We start from the raw sequence: 17,500 nt of genomic DNA on the forward strand, positions 1-17,500 counted from the left end.
TTTTTTTCTTTGTTTTTTTTTTTTCTTGTTTCAATCACAATTTTCCATTATTATTATTATTATTATTATTATTATTATTATTATTATTATTATTAGTCTTATTTTTTCATACTTCTTGGGAATTTTCTTAATAATCGTATTATCGATCGTACTTTAATAGACGATTAAATTTATAACTTCGCACCAGTTGGATCAAGGACTTCTTCACTTTAGTTTGGCTTTTTGATTGACCAGTTTAGTTGACATAATCGAGACGATGAAAGGACTATTACGAAAAGTGACCGAATGCAATGGTATCAATGAAAATAATAGTGATTAAATTAATTATTTACGATTGATTTATTTATATTGAAATAACGAACATTATGATAAAATTTCTTAATAGATATTCTTATGCATATGCACGAAATCAATTAAATGATTATCGATTTAATTCATTATAATAATCTTGTCATTCGATATGCCATTTTATACGATAGCCTTCTCTTTAAATATTTGATGCGGTTAGGTGCAATGGATAAAACAATTGCAGATAATAGCATTTGTAAAATTAATGATATTGTATTATATTGCATATTATTATTATTATTATTATTATTATTATCACTATCATTATCATTATTACTATATATACATTTAAAAACTCGCGATATAATTTATATTAATTAAAAAAAAAAAAAAAAAGAAAAAAAAAATTGTATTCCATATAAGTGCACGTTATTTAAGGAAGGAGATATAAATTGCGCAAAGAGAAAAAGATAAAGAAAAAATAAAAATAATAAACAAATAAGAAAAAGAAGAAATACAAAGTAAAGAAAAAAAAAAAAAAGAAAAAACGACGAGAGAATTGAATCGATGAAACGTAAGAAAAGAAAACATCGGTAGCGAAACGTACGATTAAATTGCTCGACGAAGACGAAAAAAAAGAGAGAGAGAGAGAGAGAGAGAGAGAGAGAGAGAGAGAGAGAGAGAGAGAAAGAGAAAGAGAGTGTGAGAGAGAGTGAGAGGATGGAGACACGGAGATCGTTAATGGCACATAATTCACGCGATGAATGCGAATTACTCCCCATGGCTGTAATTTTCTGCCTTCTTTTTCTTATTCTTACATCTCGCGAGCCATCTGTTTACTTATGTAATGCTTGTGCAATAATTACCGATCTTTAAGCAATTTACTGCCTCCGGCGCTACCGAACGATCTTGCAAAGATACAAAAAGGATTTAACATTCTCGAACTCATTCTATACTTCATCATTATAGATAGATAGAGGTAAGATACATACGTATATTGTTCTTCGATATAATAAATATCAATATTAGAATGTTATATATGTAAATGGAATTGTATGTTTTTTTTTTCTTTCCTTTTTTTTTTTTTTTTTTTTTTTTTTGTTACTTTAATATGGATGGAAAAAAATTTCATAGCAATTAGAAAACGAGAGTCATTATGTTTGATAAGTTAATTAACGAATGGAAAATAATTTCGTTAGATTGTAATTTATGAAATTTACATAGATAATTATCATACGAGATTGATTTTTTTTTTTTTTTTTTTTTTTTTTTTTTATTTAAATCGCAAAACTCGTAATTGGTAATATCAAACGGATATCTCTATGCGCTCGCATTTCGATTTAATCGATATTATTTAATTCAACATATATTATTATAACGATATTATAATTCAACATATATTATTATAACGATATTATTATAAGTTCAACATTTATATACTAAAGTATTACATTTATATATTACGTTTAAAAAAAAAAAACAAAAATAAATAAATAAAAAGAAATACGATATATATGTGATATAAATCTAAAAAAAAAAAAAACAAAAAAAAAAAAGAAAAAAGAAAGAAAAAATATGGTACAAATTATTACAAAAAAAAAATATATATATATATATAATAATTTCACCTTTTCCCCTTCGAGTTACCGGCGATCATTGTAATATCGTATAAATCGAAAGGCCAAAAATATAAATCAAAATGGTCGATTGGCTCGATGATTTAGTATATATGCACATTATAAAAGTCTGAAACGGTTAATGGTTCAATTGTTTGGGTCAATCCAAACGATAAAAGATTAGTCACTATTGAGCTTCTGAATGAAAAGAACTATGCTTTAAGGAGTTTGCATTTTATTTATTAGCTTTTATTCTCTTTCTCTCTCTCCCTATATATATATATTATATATATATATATATCTTATATATATATATATATATATATATATGTATGCATGTTTGTATGTATGTATGTATGTATTCGACAAACAATGATAACTTATTTAATTCGATAAATGATTCCAGAGATCTTTAACCTTGGAATAATCACGAGCGTTGATTTTCGATGATGTTTCAAAACGTACCACCCACGTACGATTCTAAAAGACTTTAATTTCATTCCCACATTATTATTCTTTTTGCGATCTTATCGATGATAATATCGAAGCTAATCGACGAATGTGCACGGAGTGCCACGTGGAAAGAAATTTTTTTTTTACATCCATCTGTCCTCCATACACGTTTCGTTTTTTTTTCTTGTATTATTTCCTCTTTTTTATTTTACACGCTCCTTTTACACACACGCACGCACACACATATCTACATACATTTACTTCGTTCCGAGCTAATAATAAATGTTTCCTTCGTAATATTGTTCCTCCGTATCCTCTTCTATCTCGTAATAATAATCCTCAGTAGTCGTCTCTGAGAAATAATTGGCAATCACTTTTTTTACCTCATCTTCGTCCTCAGTGGCAAAATAAGGATTGATTCCAGCAAATCCTAAGAAAATTTCTTCGTTTATCTTTTTAATGACAGCTACGAAGATCTCTAACGTTGGTTTCGGCACCTTTCATTTAATAATTTTATAATAGAAAAAAAAAATATATATATATATATGAACAAAGATGAATTTAATTGTAAATCTAACTTTTTTTTTAAACTCATCAATACTGTCAGCTATCTTTCGTGTTAGGATAGGCTCGTCCAACAAAAAGGCACCAAAATATTCAATGGCTTCTGGATAACTTTCAACGCTAATCTTCAAATCGTCCGTCTTCTTGGCATAATATTTAAAGGCACATAAAGGCGGTGGTGGTTTTGGTATTTCGTAATAATGATTTTCGGCCATGTACTCTGGGAATAGTGTCAGGAATACGTGTACTTTACTTCTGGCCTAACAATCGAATGTAATTCTCTTTTTTTTTTTTTTTTTTTTTTTTTCTTAAATATAACATAACGCATTGTTATCGAACAGATAAAAGAAAAATATTGCACGTCATAGTGAAGATAGATATGATTATTACGTTATTAGGTGCCCAAATAGGTGGATCAATTCTATCTATATCATCTTCATCTTCAGGATCAGCTTCGTACTCGTACGTATATCTTTCCATATATGTACCAACTATCGATTCTTTTGGCATTTTTAATAGATCACCAACTATCGTTGTTCTACGTGACTGATTGTCTAATAAACTGTGAAAATAATTTTCAATGTCGTTTATGGCCCTTACAGGACATTTTTCAGGTGGAACATCTTCCGGGCATGTGAAAGGATAAGGAACAGGCCAATCGATCGGCGGTGGTCTACTTTTCATTCTAATGGCCATACATTTGCCATTGGTTAAGCCTAAAAAAAAGAAAAAAAAAAAAAAAAGAAAAAAAAAATAATGGAACGATCGATGATAAATAATAATATTCGAGTTCTATTAACGTTGTGTTCTTTTAAATCTGATATATATATATATATTTTTTTTGTTTATTTGTTTGTTTGTTTTGTTTACGTTAGACCTGCGACAATTTCGTTCGTAATTACGACGTTACTCTCAACGAACATTTTCTTTATAATCTCCTCGTCAAGCTCAATCCTTATTTCCTCTTGAACATCGAATATTTGCCGTAAAAGATCACGTACCAATTCTGTATACGGTGGACATTGCATTTTGATCTTTGGATTACCTTGTTCGTCCTTGAATACCCACGGATACATAACAATGATAAACAATTCACTAAGTTCTAACATCATTTGTTCCATAAACGTTTCGTATTCTTCCTTCTCCTTAGTCTCCTTCTCTTCCTTCTCCTTATCCTCGATCAATTTTCTTTATAAAATATTTTTATCTCATATATTCGTCGTTCTAACGTTAACGCGATAAAAAAAAAGAGAGAGAGAGAGAGAGAGAGAGGATCGATGTATTTAATCTGAAGAACTTTGATTATGGTTGGTTGTACGAGAGAGAAGATAAAAAAAGAAAAAAAGAAGAGAAAAAAAATAAATAAAAAAAAAATCGTAACACTTTTAAAAGATCTCGCACAATGCATAAACGTACGAAGAATTTATTTTTCTATAATACGTAGGATTACAATTATTTACGAAAAAAGAAAAAAAAAAAGAAAAAAAAAAAAAAGGATAAATAAATGACAAATTCAACCTTATGGCTTCCTCCTTTTGCCATCGAATTTCCTCTTTGGGACCACGCTGTTCGGGTGATATTTCCCAAACGGGTGGTAAATCCTCTTGGACCCTTCGAAATTCTGCCAACAATATTTTTTGCAACATCGGCGCATCGGCACCAAATATGAGGTTAACCATTTTACCATTCTGAATAAACATCCATACTGGTTCACTGAAGCCACGAAATCTTTGAAGATCTTCGATCTCGTCGTTCTTAGCTATCGCATAATTTATCGCTTCACCCGCAACCTCCATTTTGATTTTTCGTAGGATGCCAACCATAGCTACGCAAGGACCACTCCATTCGGAATAAACGTCAACTAATGTTAGACCAGGACGTTCTAATAATTCCTGCCAATCCTTGTCGTTGCTAATCTCGATCTGTAATGCGACGGTTGCTTTCTTGACTTTCGCCATATAATAATAAAGTTCGTTCAAAGAGGTTAAACTCTTTTCTATGTACTATTCTTTTTTTTTTCCTTTTTTTTTTGTTATTATTATTATTATTATTTTATATCTCCCACAATTAGTTTCACCTCGACAACTAAATTTTTATTCACTTTTATCGTGTCTCGCGGATTGAATTGAGAAGAAGAAAATGTTCTTTCTTTTTTTTCTTTCGTTTTTTTTTTTTTTGTTTTTTTTTTTACTTCTTTTTCTTAATTGTCATTGCAAAAAAAGAAAAAAAAAAAAAGGAAAAAATCTTTCGTCTCTAACCTTTTAACGTCAGACCTCCTTTACTTTTTTCTTTTGTTCGTCGACGATAATAAATACCACCCCCACCCCTCTCTCTCTCATTCCCCTTTTTCGCTTCTTTCGATTTCTACGATTATAATGTTTTCAATCGTTTTGAAAGAGAAATATTTTCTCTTTGTCTGATTCATTTATTTATAAAACTATGTTATATTCTTAATTGATTTCTCATCATCGTATCCATCCGTACACGTACATATATATATATGTATATATATATATATATATATATACATAAATTGCATATATATATACATAAATACATATATATATATATATACATAAATTGCGTATATATATACATAAATACATATATATATATATACATAAATTTTATTAATATATATATATATATATATATACATAAATTGCATATATATATACATAAATACATATATATATATATACATAAATTTTATTAATATATATATATATATATATATATATATATATTTATATATATTTAAAATCAAGTCCATCCTTCTCGAATCTAATCGATTTGAGATCCGTCAACTTTAACATTTTCTAGCGAGGAAATGCAAATAATGTCGCAAGAGGCTTTTAATGACAAGAGATAAGAAGAATAAGTCCGCCCATCGTCTTTGATACGTGCTTATGTTACTTGCATCCTGCCGGTAAAGTAAAGAGAGAAACGTTTAAGAGGAACAAGAAGAAGAAGAAGAAGAAGAAGAAGAAGAAGAAGAAGAAGAAGAAGAAGAGGAATAAGAAGCAAGAGATGGAGGAGGGAAGAAGAGGAGGAGGAGGAGGAGGAAGAGGAGGAGAAGGAAGAAGGATGAGGGGAAGAGATCGAGGGCAAAGATAAGCTCGTTTGGATCTTTGGTACATCCCTTTGGTACATCCTGTGTACGAGTTTTGACCGTACTTAATTCGTCTCGGACTTGTGATAATTAGTCAGCCGAGAGATGATAGCTTCAACGTCGAGTTTGATAGACGAGAATAGCGAGAAGAAACATTGGCCCAACTTTATGTTTCACACGGTTTGCTCTCACCAATTTTTCTATCTCATACGTATATTTGTATGTGTTTGTATGATCGAGAGAGAAAGAGAGAAAGAGAGAATGAAAGAGAGATAATAATAATTAATCACGACTCGTTACACAAGTCGCTTATGAATGATTTATAAGTCGACCTTTTAAGAATAACAGAACGACCTCGCGAAAAAAAGTTCGTCACCTATCTTTTATATACCCACGATGTTGAACTTCATCGATGCAACGAATTCCATCGATTTATTTATTTGTTTGTTTGTTTGTTCGTTCGTTCGTTCGTTTATTTATTTATTTCCTCTTTCCTCTTCTTCTTCTTCTTCTTCTTTTTTTTTCTTTTTCTTTCTCTCGTACCACCGATCACGGATCAAGATTTCAAAATTGATTGCCAATAGGAATAATGTATATTTCCATAGCCACGTGAACGGAATTCTCCTTTTTTTTTTTTCTTCTTTTTCCCTCTTTTCCTTTTCTACCTTTTCTTTCTATTTTTTCCTCTCTCTCTCTCTCTCTCTCCCTCTCTTTTTTTTCTTTTTTCTTTTTATAGTTCATCTCGCATATGCATTAGTTCGATCGTAAAACGTCACTTTCAAATGTTTTCTGTGCATCGTGTGTTACATCACGCGAGCTATGTACATATGTAGGAATATATGTATGTACATTTGTTTGTGTGTGTATGTGTGTGTGTGTATGAATGTGCCTAAGAGAGAGAGAGAGAGAGAGAGAGAGAGAGAGAGAGAGAGAGAGAGAGAGAGAGAGAATACGTACGTTTTAAGTATGTATATATGAATATACCTACTGGGTCGTAATTAACGCACGGAAATAGATGCAAGGCCGGTGCTAATTTAGTCATTTCAATCACTTTCGATATCTCTCTTGATTAATGATCACGGTGATCTTTCAAACTGTTTTTTATGTCTCGATTATTACAAGCTTGAAATTATTTTCTATGCTCGTTATCCCTTTTTGTTTTCTTCTTTGTGAAATATATATATATATATAATAAAATTTATGTTTTTGATATTTATTTAGAAGGGAGATAATATTTATTTAAGATTTACGATTAATCACTGTAATTCGTTCTTCTTCTTTTTTTCTTTTTTTTTTTTTTTTCTCTTTTTCTTTTCTCCTCTTCGTATATTTAAGTATGTACGTGTCTAAGCAATTTTGTAATATTGCAATCCTTCTCAAATTTCGCATGTAGTATGTGCTATAATATCAAAGTGACGAAAGCAAACCAGAAGTAAATATTTTGCAATAGGTCGCAATATTATTGGCATCTTGCTTGCGCAGCATGAAATGACGCTTGTAAAAAATCTTGCGGATCCATTTCTTTCTCGTGTTTTTGAAAAGTGGATGGGAAAAATTTCTTTTACTTTTTTTCCTGTTCTCTTTTTTCTTTTTTCTTTTTTCTTTTTTTTTTTTTTTTTCTTGTATAACCTTCGCGCGCTTTCATACTTAATTTCCGTAATGTCTTATCGATTTTTTTTGACCCAGTTAGAGAAAACTCTTTTTCTCTCTCTCTCTCTCTCTCTCTCTCTCTCTCTCTCTCTCTCTCTCTGTCTTTGTTTTACTTCTCGTTTCCTTTAGAAATTTGTACAGAACAATTTTCTTCTCTCATCTAGGATGTTCTGTCAATCAACGATTAGATTGACGCTGGAGCCAGTACGTTCCGGTAATAGACTTTACGATCTCCATTGACGCCGTTCAAGATTGTACGGGTTACTTTAGTGTTCTAGTCTAGACTCTTTTTTTTCCTTTCTCTCTCTCTCTCTCTCTCTCTCTCTATCTATCTATCTCTCTTTCTTCCTTTTTTTTATGTCGTTTTTTTGTTTCTTTTCTTTTTCTTTTTTCTTTAGTTTAACCTGAATACAAAAAAGATTACTATACACGAAAAGATATATATATATATATATATATATATATATAGAGAGAGAGAGAGAGAGAGAGAAAGAGAGATAGATAGATAAATAGATAGATATAGATAGATAGTATCTTAGAAAGAGTTAGAGTTTATGAGAAAAAAGGGTGGGGGATTAGTAAACGACAGAACTATAAAGACAAATAGTAGAGAAACGAGTCCAACGAGAACTAATAGTTTATATTTGCATTGGCCATTAAGATGAATTGCAAAAGTTTTGTCGGAACTGCCGTGGAGATGATAAAGCGAACGAGATGGTCAATAATTTTTCACGCTGCAGATTAAATTTTGCAGATTAGAAGTATTTCACTTTTTTTTTTTCCTTTGTTTCTCTCTCTCTCTCTCTCTCTCTCTTTTTTTTTCTTCTCTTTTTTAACGAATAAAGCTTCGCCTTCCTTTAGATATTTTCAAAAGCACGCTTATTATATTTCTTTGAGAGTACTTGGAAATGACGATTTATTATCATCACCAATGTGCGATTTATTCAAAGGAAACGAAAAAAAAAAAAACAAAAAAAAAGGAAGAGAAAAAAAGAAAGAAAAAAGAAAAGAAAAAAAAAAGGATATACATAATTCTCTTGGAAATGATTGCAATAAGACTGCATATTGCTCGCTTAAAACGATGCGAACTTCAAATCGTCGATGTCTCTATTCTAGCACAGTAATAAAACTATGAATTACGTTCCCGACAATAGCGTCGTTAAATCGATCGTTCGATATCATTTAAGTTCTTCTGACCTTCGAGTAAACGCCTCCGCGAATCGGTAGAAGACGCAATCGTAAAATGATATGATTCATTAAACGACTAGTTTTGTTACGATAATCGAATCGTATGTTTCATTATTCTGCGACAACTACGAAGAAATATTTCTTTTTTTCTTTTTTTTTCTTTCTTTTTTTTTTTTTTTCTCGTTTTTTTTTCTCTACTTTTTCTTTTCTCTTGTTCCTTTTCTTTTCTAAATATCTCTCAAACGACGAGCAAGATCTACTTCGCTAATATCTTTCTCATTTTTTACTTTTTCTTTTTCTTTTTCTTCTTTTACTCTTTCTTCTTTTTCTTTTTTCCTTTTCTTTTTCTTTTTTAAATTATTATTATTATTATTATTACTTTTTTTTCTTTTCACTATTTTTATTTATCCACTTTACCTTCAAACACGTGCGTATTTTTATATTACGAATGTACCTTTAGAGTTTACTATATCTACATGACAGTCTTATTATTATCAAAGGCTGTATCACGCGGGCAATGTTTGCAAAGAGGGCCATGTTGGCAAACGAAAATGATTTCTTAAGTGGAACAAGCTCGATTCTGAGAACACCGAAAGTAGTACTGCCAAAACACCTGTAAGAAATTACTAGCAATATAACAGTATAAAATTATTAAGTATTAGAATTAAATTATTAGAATTATTCTGACTATCAAATCAAATTATTTTATTCGCTGATTATATCTCAATGAATCAAATAAAAAGATAAATAAATAAATAAATAAATAAATAAATAAATAAATAAATAAATAAATAAATTAATTAATTAATAAATAGATAGATATTGATAAGACAGAATGAAAATAAAAGTAGTTTCTTTTTTTTTGCTTTTTCTTTTTTCTTTTACTTTCTTCCTTTTTCTTTTTGCAAGAAAAAAAAAAAGAAGAAACAAAAATAAGCTAAGCTTGTAAATCAACGATAAATAAATTCTTGTTTATTCAGAATTATTTTGACTATCAAATCAAATTATTTTATTCGCTGATTATATCTCAATGAATCAAATAAAAAGATAAATAAATAAATAAATAAATAAATAAATAAATAAATTAATTAATTAATTAATAAATAGATAGATATTGATAAGACAGAATGAAAATAAAAGTAGTTTCTTTTTTTTTGCTTTTTCTTTTTCCTTTTACTTTCTTCCTTTTTCTTTTTGCAAGAAAAAAAAAAAAAGAAACAAAAATAAGCTAAGTTTGTAAATCAACGATAAATAAATTCTTGTTCATTCAGAATTATTCTGACTATCAAATCAAATTATTTTATTCGCTGATTATATCTCAATGAATCAAATAAAAAGATAAATAAATAAATAAATAAATAAATAAATAAATAAATTAATTAATTAATTAATAAATAGATAGATATTGATAAGACAGAATGAAAATAAAAGTAGTTTCTTTTTTTTTGCTTTTTCTTTTTCCTTTTACTTTCTTCCTTTTTCTTTTTGCAAGAAAAAATAAAAAAAAAAGAAAAAGAAACAAAAAAGAAACAAAAATAAGCTAAGCTTGTAAATCAACGATAAATAAATTCTTGTTATTTAATTTCATTTAATTCATTTCACTTTAGAGTTTATATCGAGTTCGCAGACAGGAATAATAATTGTACGTTGTTTGTTATTCGTGTCAGAAGTCAAAAAGTGCGAAGTCGCGAAGTCGTAGCAAAATCTCACGAAAAGACGTTCCAGTTTACTTTCTTTCACGATTACGAATCATCGCGGCAGTTACTTTCTGACTAACGATCGTGGGACTTTCCACGTTTCTCCGCTACTAGCCAGTGTAAGTACGTACGACAAATCGTGTCAGCCGTGCATCGCACGATAATCAAGAATATGAGTCACGCTTGAGCGTGTCTCGTGAAAAGAGGCTGAAAGGCGTGTCTGTTGAATGTGCGAAAAAAAAAAAAAAAAAAAAAGAAAGAAGGGTGAAAATATTTGTAATACTTGTACGAAATAAGAAGAGGAAGAAGAAGAAGAAAACAAAGAAAAAGAAAATAAATAAATAAAATAAAATTAAATTAAATTAAATTAAATTAAAAATAGAAGAAGAACAGAAAAGAGAACGTACTTAAGGATCTAAAAAAAAAAAAAAAAAAAAAAAGAAAAAGATCCAAGTGATATTATAATTTTTCTCAACGACAAAGACATTCTTCCAACCACGCTCTCCACCCTCCCCACTTTCCCTCCTCTCGAAGAAATCGTAGATAGAGTAGTCTAATAAGGGGGGAAAAAGAAAAAGAAAAAGAAAAAGAAAAAGAAAAAAAAAAATACAAGATAAAGAAAAAACACTTGACTACTTTATATAACGTATATACTTAAATGAAATATTCTGCAATTATTTGAAGATCTACTTACAAGGAAAAAAAAAGGAAAAAAAAAAAAACTAGATAAAAAAAAAATGAGCAAAATATGTGCGAGCGAAATAATTTTTATTTTTTCTTAATGAAAAAGTTCAAAAAAGAAAAAAAAAATCCTTCGTTAAATCAGAAATACTATCTCTCTCTCTCTCTCTCTCTCTCTCTCTCTCTCTCTCTCTTTTTTCTCTCTCTTTTTTTCCTTTTCTCACGCAGCATCCGTTTTCTCGGTATACACAACAATAATTAACCTGAATCGACTCCTTCAGACCCACGCTCAACGATTATGGGCGACGACGACTACGACGACTACGACGACTACGACGACGACGACGACGACAACGACATACTCGTTTCTTGCTCATTACAAAGGAGGAAGATAAGCTTGAAATATGCAGATCATGCTTTTAATCGAGCCTGCAACGAATAGTCTCTACTACGGTCAGCTTGCGGCTCGGCTCGGCTCGGCTCAGCTTGGTCTTGGATAATTATTAATAAGCCGAGCATACTCGCGGCGCGCTACGGCGCGTTTTGACGCCGTTTTCTAGGCCGACACTAAGAATCAAAGTAACGCCGACGTATTTCAAGGAATTTCAAATGAACAAGAAGAAAGATCTACTACTTCCTCGACCTGATTTTCCAACAAATTTTTATTATATATCCAATTAAATCCGATTTCATTTTATCCTCTATTTTTTTTTTCTTTTCTTTTTTTTTTTCTTTTTATCCCCTCTCAATCTCTCCGATGTCTCGTTCGATCAGGCTCGACATTTTTTTTATTAATGTTTTTCAGTAACAATTTTTTTATTACTTTCTTTTTGTTCTCTTGTTTTTTTTTATTTTTTTTTTTTTTTTATTACAAAAAATCATATTCCTTATTAACAACGAACCAATAGGATATATAGAGTTTTGTTTTCGTTTCTTTTTTTTTTTCTTTACTTTTCTACTTTTCTAATAAAGTAATTATTATATTGACAAAAAAAAAAAAAACAAAAAAGAAAAGAAAAAAGAAAAAACAGAAGAAAAAAAAGAAACAATAACGACGTACGACAACGAATTGAATTGAAAACATTTGAATTTCCTTGCTCGAATCGTTGCGACGTTCTTTAAATATATTTTTTAATCAATGGGACGGGGGTAGGGAGAGGAAAGGAGGGGAGGGGAGGGATGGGGAGGGGAGGGAGAGAGAGAAAGAAAGAAAAAAAAAAAAGAAATAGAAAAAGAAAAAGAGAAATATAAAAGCCACGTTAAAAAAATTCTTTGGGAAGAAGTTATGGCATATACATAATAGTCCTTCACACGAGCTTCTTTTTACTGCAACGTTTCTGAACATGTACTCCCCGTAATTAACTGCTGCAATTTATCTGACCACGTAGAGGAAGAATAATGAGCAAGGGCCGAGAAACGAAACGTCGGTTCGTCGGTTGATTAATTCGTAAGTTAAATCATCGTGGGGGGTTTAAACGGGTCTAGACAAAAGGATGATGTATACGGATCAGGTGTTCGAAGGAGACATACTTATACTAAAGGGTGAAATGATAAACGAGTTTTTAACTCCATACAAAGAATATGCAAGGCCACGTTAGAATCAAATTAATAAATTAATCTACGGGTATGAGATTGTCATTGGAGGATATATATTATATATTTTATATTTTTATTTAAAAAAAAAAAAATATATATATATATATATATGTAACATAAATCACGTGGATCACTTCATTTTATCATACAATTTTCCGCATACACGTAATTTAATATTCGTAAATTTCAATCATGCAAAATTTTTCTTATTGTTTCTTAAATGATCACATATATCTATATATATAAATTTCTTTTTATTATTATTATTATTATTATTATTATTATTATTATTATTATTATTATTATCATTGTTATTACGATTTTTAAAAGATATCTCGGAATGACGAAGACTTTGAGGATGTTATTAACTATGATTATGCTAATATGATCGTTTATAAAATCTTATATGAAGACAAGTAGGAAAAAATAAAAAGAGAAAAAAAGAAAAGAAAGAAAGAAAGAAGGTAAAAAAAGAAAAAAAAAAAAAAAAGGCAAAAGAAAGAAAAGAGGAAAAAAGGAAGGAGAAAGAACGAGATACTATCGAGAATGGTATGTATGTATTATATGTATGTACGTGCCGGAGGACTCGTATTTCCTCTTTGACCTCGTAACCGATTCACCGGTCAAGGATCAAAGACTGGCCATAATCGCGAATAATCGACGACTATGTTCTACGATGAAGATGCGAATGCCATTGTGCAATTAATTTCAGTCGGCTAAGATATAGAGAGAGAGAGAGAGAGAGAGAGAGAAGAAAAGAGGGAAGAGAGAGAGAGAGAAAGAGAATCTCGGTAAGTACTAAGTGTTCACGTTTGATATTAATCACTTCCTGGAGTTCGTTAATATGTATTTCACACAATGTGACAATCTTAGCACATTTGTGTGCGTGTATATGTTTGTTTGTTCGTTCGTTCATTCGTTTGATAATTTCGTAATTCAGTATAAAATTATGAGTGAAATCGTTATGAATATGATCAAATCGAAATAAGAGAAAAAAAAAGAAAAAAAAACAAAAAAAAAAGAAAAAAAAAAGGAAAAAAAAAGATTAAGCGATCGTTGCCGATGGTCGTTCATTTACACAAATACGTACGACGTGCAAACAAAACACGTACATACATACATACATACATACATACATACATACATATATATATACATACGTAGAAATAAAGCGTAAAAGTAAAACGTAAACGTACACAACAGTTTGATATATACACTCGTTGATAATTTATACACGTAACTTTTGTCTTGATTTCCGCCTTCCACCGAGGAAGAAGGGTGTTTAAGTATAATCGTCGGAAACATCAATTCTCGTTGTAGCGTAGGAGAACGCATACCAACACCCACCGTGGCAAATAGCTCGAGCTATATGACCGGTATCACCATTGAACAATCTCGTTGTTCGTTTCCCCGACGAACGAATTGAACGTACACGTTTAATCGTTTGACAGCAATCGTCATTAACGATCATTAGGCGTTAAATGCTTAACGTAAGGTGTGCAAGGTCATTTCATTACGACTTTATTTATGATGCAACGCAATATCGATAATATTCATTTAATTGCATTAACATTCGACATTATTGTACCGATTTTAATTTATTAACGATCTAATTGTTAAGCTCATAAATTATATTCGTATACGATCGATATATATATATATATATATATATATATATATATATATATATATAATTTATTTGTAATTACGTTCAAATCGTCATTAAAAAGAAATTTAATCGTTTGATTAAATCATTCGATATTTAATGATACAAGGAACAAATCGACATTTCGACTTTTCATTCGAATTATCGTAAATGATATCACAATCGATCGATTCAATAATCATGCGTTTATAGGTAATAATAATAACATTGAAATCATTATATCGAATAAATTTTGATGAAATTAAAAATTCAATTTAATTTTGGGATAATTTTTTTTCTATTCTTTTTTCTTTTTGTTTATTTCTTTTTTTTTTTTCTTTTTTTTTTTCTTTTTCTTTCCTTCAAAATCACACTCACGTAGAAATTCGCAAGTTCGACGATAAAAGCTTTATCGAATTTGCGCTCTATCATTTTTCTTTTTTCTCTTTCTTTCTTTCTTTCTTATTTTCTTTTTTCTTCGCTTCTTCGTTTCGCGAAATTAAAAGGAACATTGTCGGTATGGGAATGTGTTAAGAAGTGTTTCACGATTTTCACGCGAGACGGGACGATACAGTTGAGGTGTGGCGTTAAAGAGATGCGTGTCGGCAAATTTATTAGCATTTCATTGGAAACGTGCGTAAGCCTTAGCCGACCATAACGCGTTCTATACGACATATATGTATGCATGAACGAACGTATAGCAACTGTAATAAATAATCTACTTGGATGTTTTAGTGATAATACGCTTGCGTAATAGAACCGGTGGGAGAGGGCGGAATTAATAGACGTCATCGATATGCTATTACTTGATTATTAAATTTTCTATTTATAGTTACAATTATTCCATTTACCGTCTCGCCAATGTGAACTTTATTATTATTATTATTATTATTATTATTATTATTGTTATTATTATCCTGATTTAGAAATTTACATAAATAAAAAAATTTCCGTAAATGATAATAGAAATATTTCATATTTTAATGCTTTTGGATTATGTCAAGGAAAAAGTTAATATTTTATTTTATAACCTTAATAAAATCTTGTAGAAATAATTTTTTTTTCTATCGCCAACCATTTAGGGATCTCGATATGCGTGCGTGAGCATAAGACGCAACGAGGAATAGATTTTTATGGTAAATCGTAATTCAGTCGCACGTGACGATGATGGTGTTTCGCCTATTTTCCTTTTATATATATTTTCTTTTCTTCTTCTTTTTCCTATTATTATTATTATTATTATTATTATTTTTATTATTATTATTATTACTATTATTATTATTATTATTATTATTATTATTATTATTATTATTATTATTATTGTTATTATTATTATCATTATTATTCTTGTTCAGTGTAGGCCACTCCTGACGCGCAACTTTTCTCGAAGCAAAGGTGAGAGATAGAAGGGGAAAGGGGACACGCGGTTGTAACGATCGTAAGGATGTTTTTTTCAATGACAGTTGCATCTTGACGATGCAACGGTACATCCTTTATATCTTATGCACATAACGCGCAGAAGAGGCTATCGTAAACGTCGATGTTTCGACTGTCGGAAGCGTACGATATTTTATGTTCGAGTCGATATCGATAGCTCGAGTTATTTTATTATTTTATTCTTTTTTCTTTTTAATTTTCTCTTTCTTTCCTTCTTATTCGCTACGCGTCAACGTTTTTGGCGCAGACGAAAAAAAGAAAAAGAAAAAGGAAAAAGGAAAAAGGAAAAAGGAAAAAGGAAACAAACAAAATTGCAATGAATTTCTATCCGAAATGCAGCAAATCTTTATCGATAAGTTTCACGTGTACGTTCGATTTAAATTCGATGAAAGGAAAAAAAAAAGAAAAAACAAAAAAAAAAAAAAAAAAGAATAATAATTTCATCGGATTTTCAAAGCTCGAAATTGCAAAGCTGACTAAACGATTTTATCTATCCTATGGGAAATCCTTGACCGTTTGAAAATATGAAATTTTAATCGAATAATCGTACGACACGGAAGCACTTTCGCTTCGAATTTAAAAGGGAGATAGAATCAATGGATAATCCGAAAGGTGGCAAAACAATTTACGATGACGTTTACGACATCTCGGAAATATCGGACCTATGTACGGACCTGAACATACACACACACACACACACACACACACACACACACACATATGCATTTACCGGGGACAAGATCGTTCAGAGGGAAAGGGTAGATTATGGAAAGGTTCGAATCGATCATGAATTTAAAGTGACACACACACTCGAGAGAGAGAGAGAGAGAGACAGAGATTCATGCCACTGTAATCCTGATTCTCTCGACGATAAAGACAGACAGATTGATAGAGAAAGAAAGAGAGAGAGAGACAGAGAGACAGAGAGAGGGAGAGAGAGGAGAGAGAAAGATCGATATTTATCGCTTGTTTTCGATACTTCGATATACCGACGACTTAATTAAATTTTATATACTCGTACATACAAAGAGTGACTCGTTTTGTCCCGCAATTTTTATCGATTTTTTTTTTTTTTTATCGATTATTGAATGATCAATCGATACTGTTAATGATGATAAAACGAGAAATGTTCGTTTCGTTATATAAAAAAAAAAAAAAAAAAAAAAAGAAAAAGAAAAAGAAGAAAAAGAAGAAGAAAAAGAAAAGAAAGAAAAAATACTTACAGGGACACCCTGTATACGATCGTATGATGATTTTTTTTTTCTTTTTCTTCTTTTCTCTCTCTCTCTCTCTCTCTCTCTCTCTCTCTCTCTCTCTCTCTCTCTCTCTCTCCTGAAATTATGTCACTACGATATAGGACACATACTAGCTAGTAAAGATGACTTCGTAAGAATGATTTCAAACGAAGGTATCATAAATTATATGAGGATTGCTCGCACAATTTCTGCAAGTTTACTTTACATTCGGTTGAATCGAGGGCAGACATTAATTCAATGTTCCCGGAACGCGTTCCAATTGTAAGACAAACATGCTCTACCCTCGGTTATTACTTCAATTATGACGATTTAAGACA

At 30.3% G+C, this 17,500-nt stretch overlaps 2 protein-coding genes across 2 annotated transcripts in view; both read right to left on the bottom strand.

The window, feature by feature from the left end:
- Sarm (sterile alpha and armadillo motif) overlaps nt 1–17,500 on the bottom strand; it is a 93,067-nt gene that overhangs the window by 52,344 nt on the left and 23,223 nt on the right. The gene's annotated exons all lie outside the window — the stretch shown is intronic.
- On the bottom strand, nt 2,376–4,886 carry LOC118449229 (uncharacterized). The gene is made up of 5 exons (XM_085660670.1): nt 4,440–4,886; nt 3,799–4,109; nt 3,312–3,637; nt 2,919–3,181; nt 2,376–2,840 (listed from the first exon to the last, which is right to left on the bottom strand). Exons 1-5 carry the CDS (start codon nt 4,877–4,879, stop codon nt 2,630–2,632), a joined length of 1,551 nt encoding a protein of 516 aa, XP_085516796.1. The 5' UTR covers nt 4,880–4,886; the 3' UTR covers nt 2,376–2,629.

This window comes from Vespa mandarinia, chromosome 12 (assembly GCF_050613455.1).
Source record: "Vespa mandarinia isolate Hongniang chromosome 12, ASM5061345v1, whole genome shotgun sequence".
Lineage (NCBI taxonomy): Eukaryota > Metazoa > Arthropoda > Insecta > Hymenoptera > Vespidae > Vespa > Vespa mandarinia.

Bases quoted from the DNA above. Each gene is read 5' to 3' on its own strand.
- LOC118449229 (XM_085660670.1), bottom strand. From the start codon at position 4,879: ATGGCGAAAGTCAAGAAAGCAACCGTCGCATTACAGATCGAGATTAGC. The intron at 4,110-4,439 runs GTTGAATTTGTC...TATTTTATAAAG, and splicing joins CAAAAGGAGGAAGCCATAAG to AAAATTGATCGAGGATAAGG. The intron at 3,182-3,311 runs GTAATAATCATA...TTCGATTGTTAG, and splicing joins CTATTTGGGCACCTAATAAC to GCCAGAAGTAAAGTACACGT.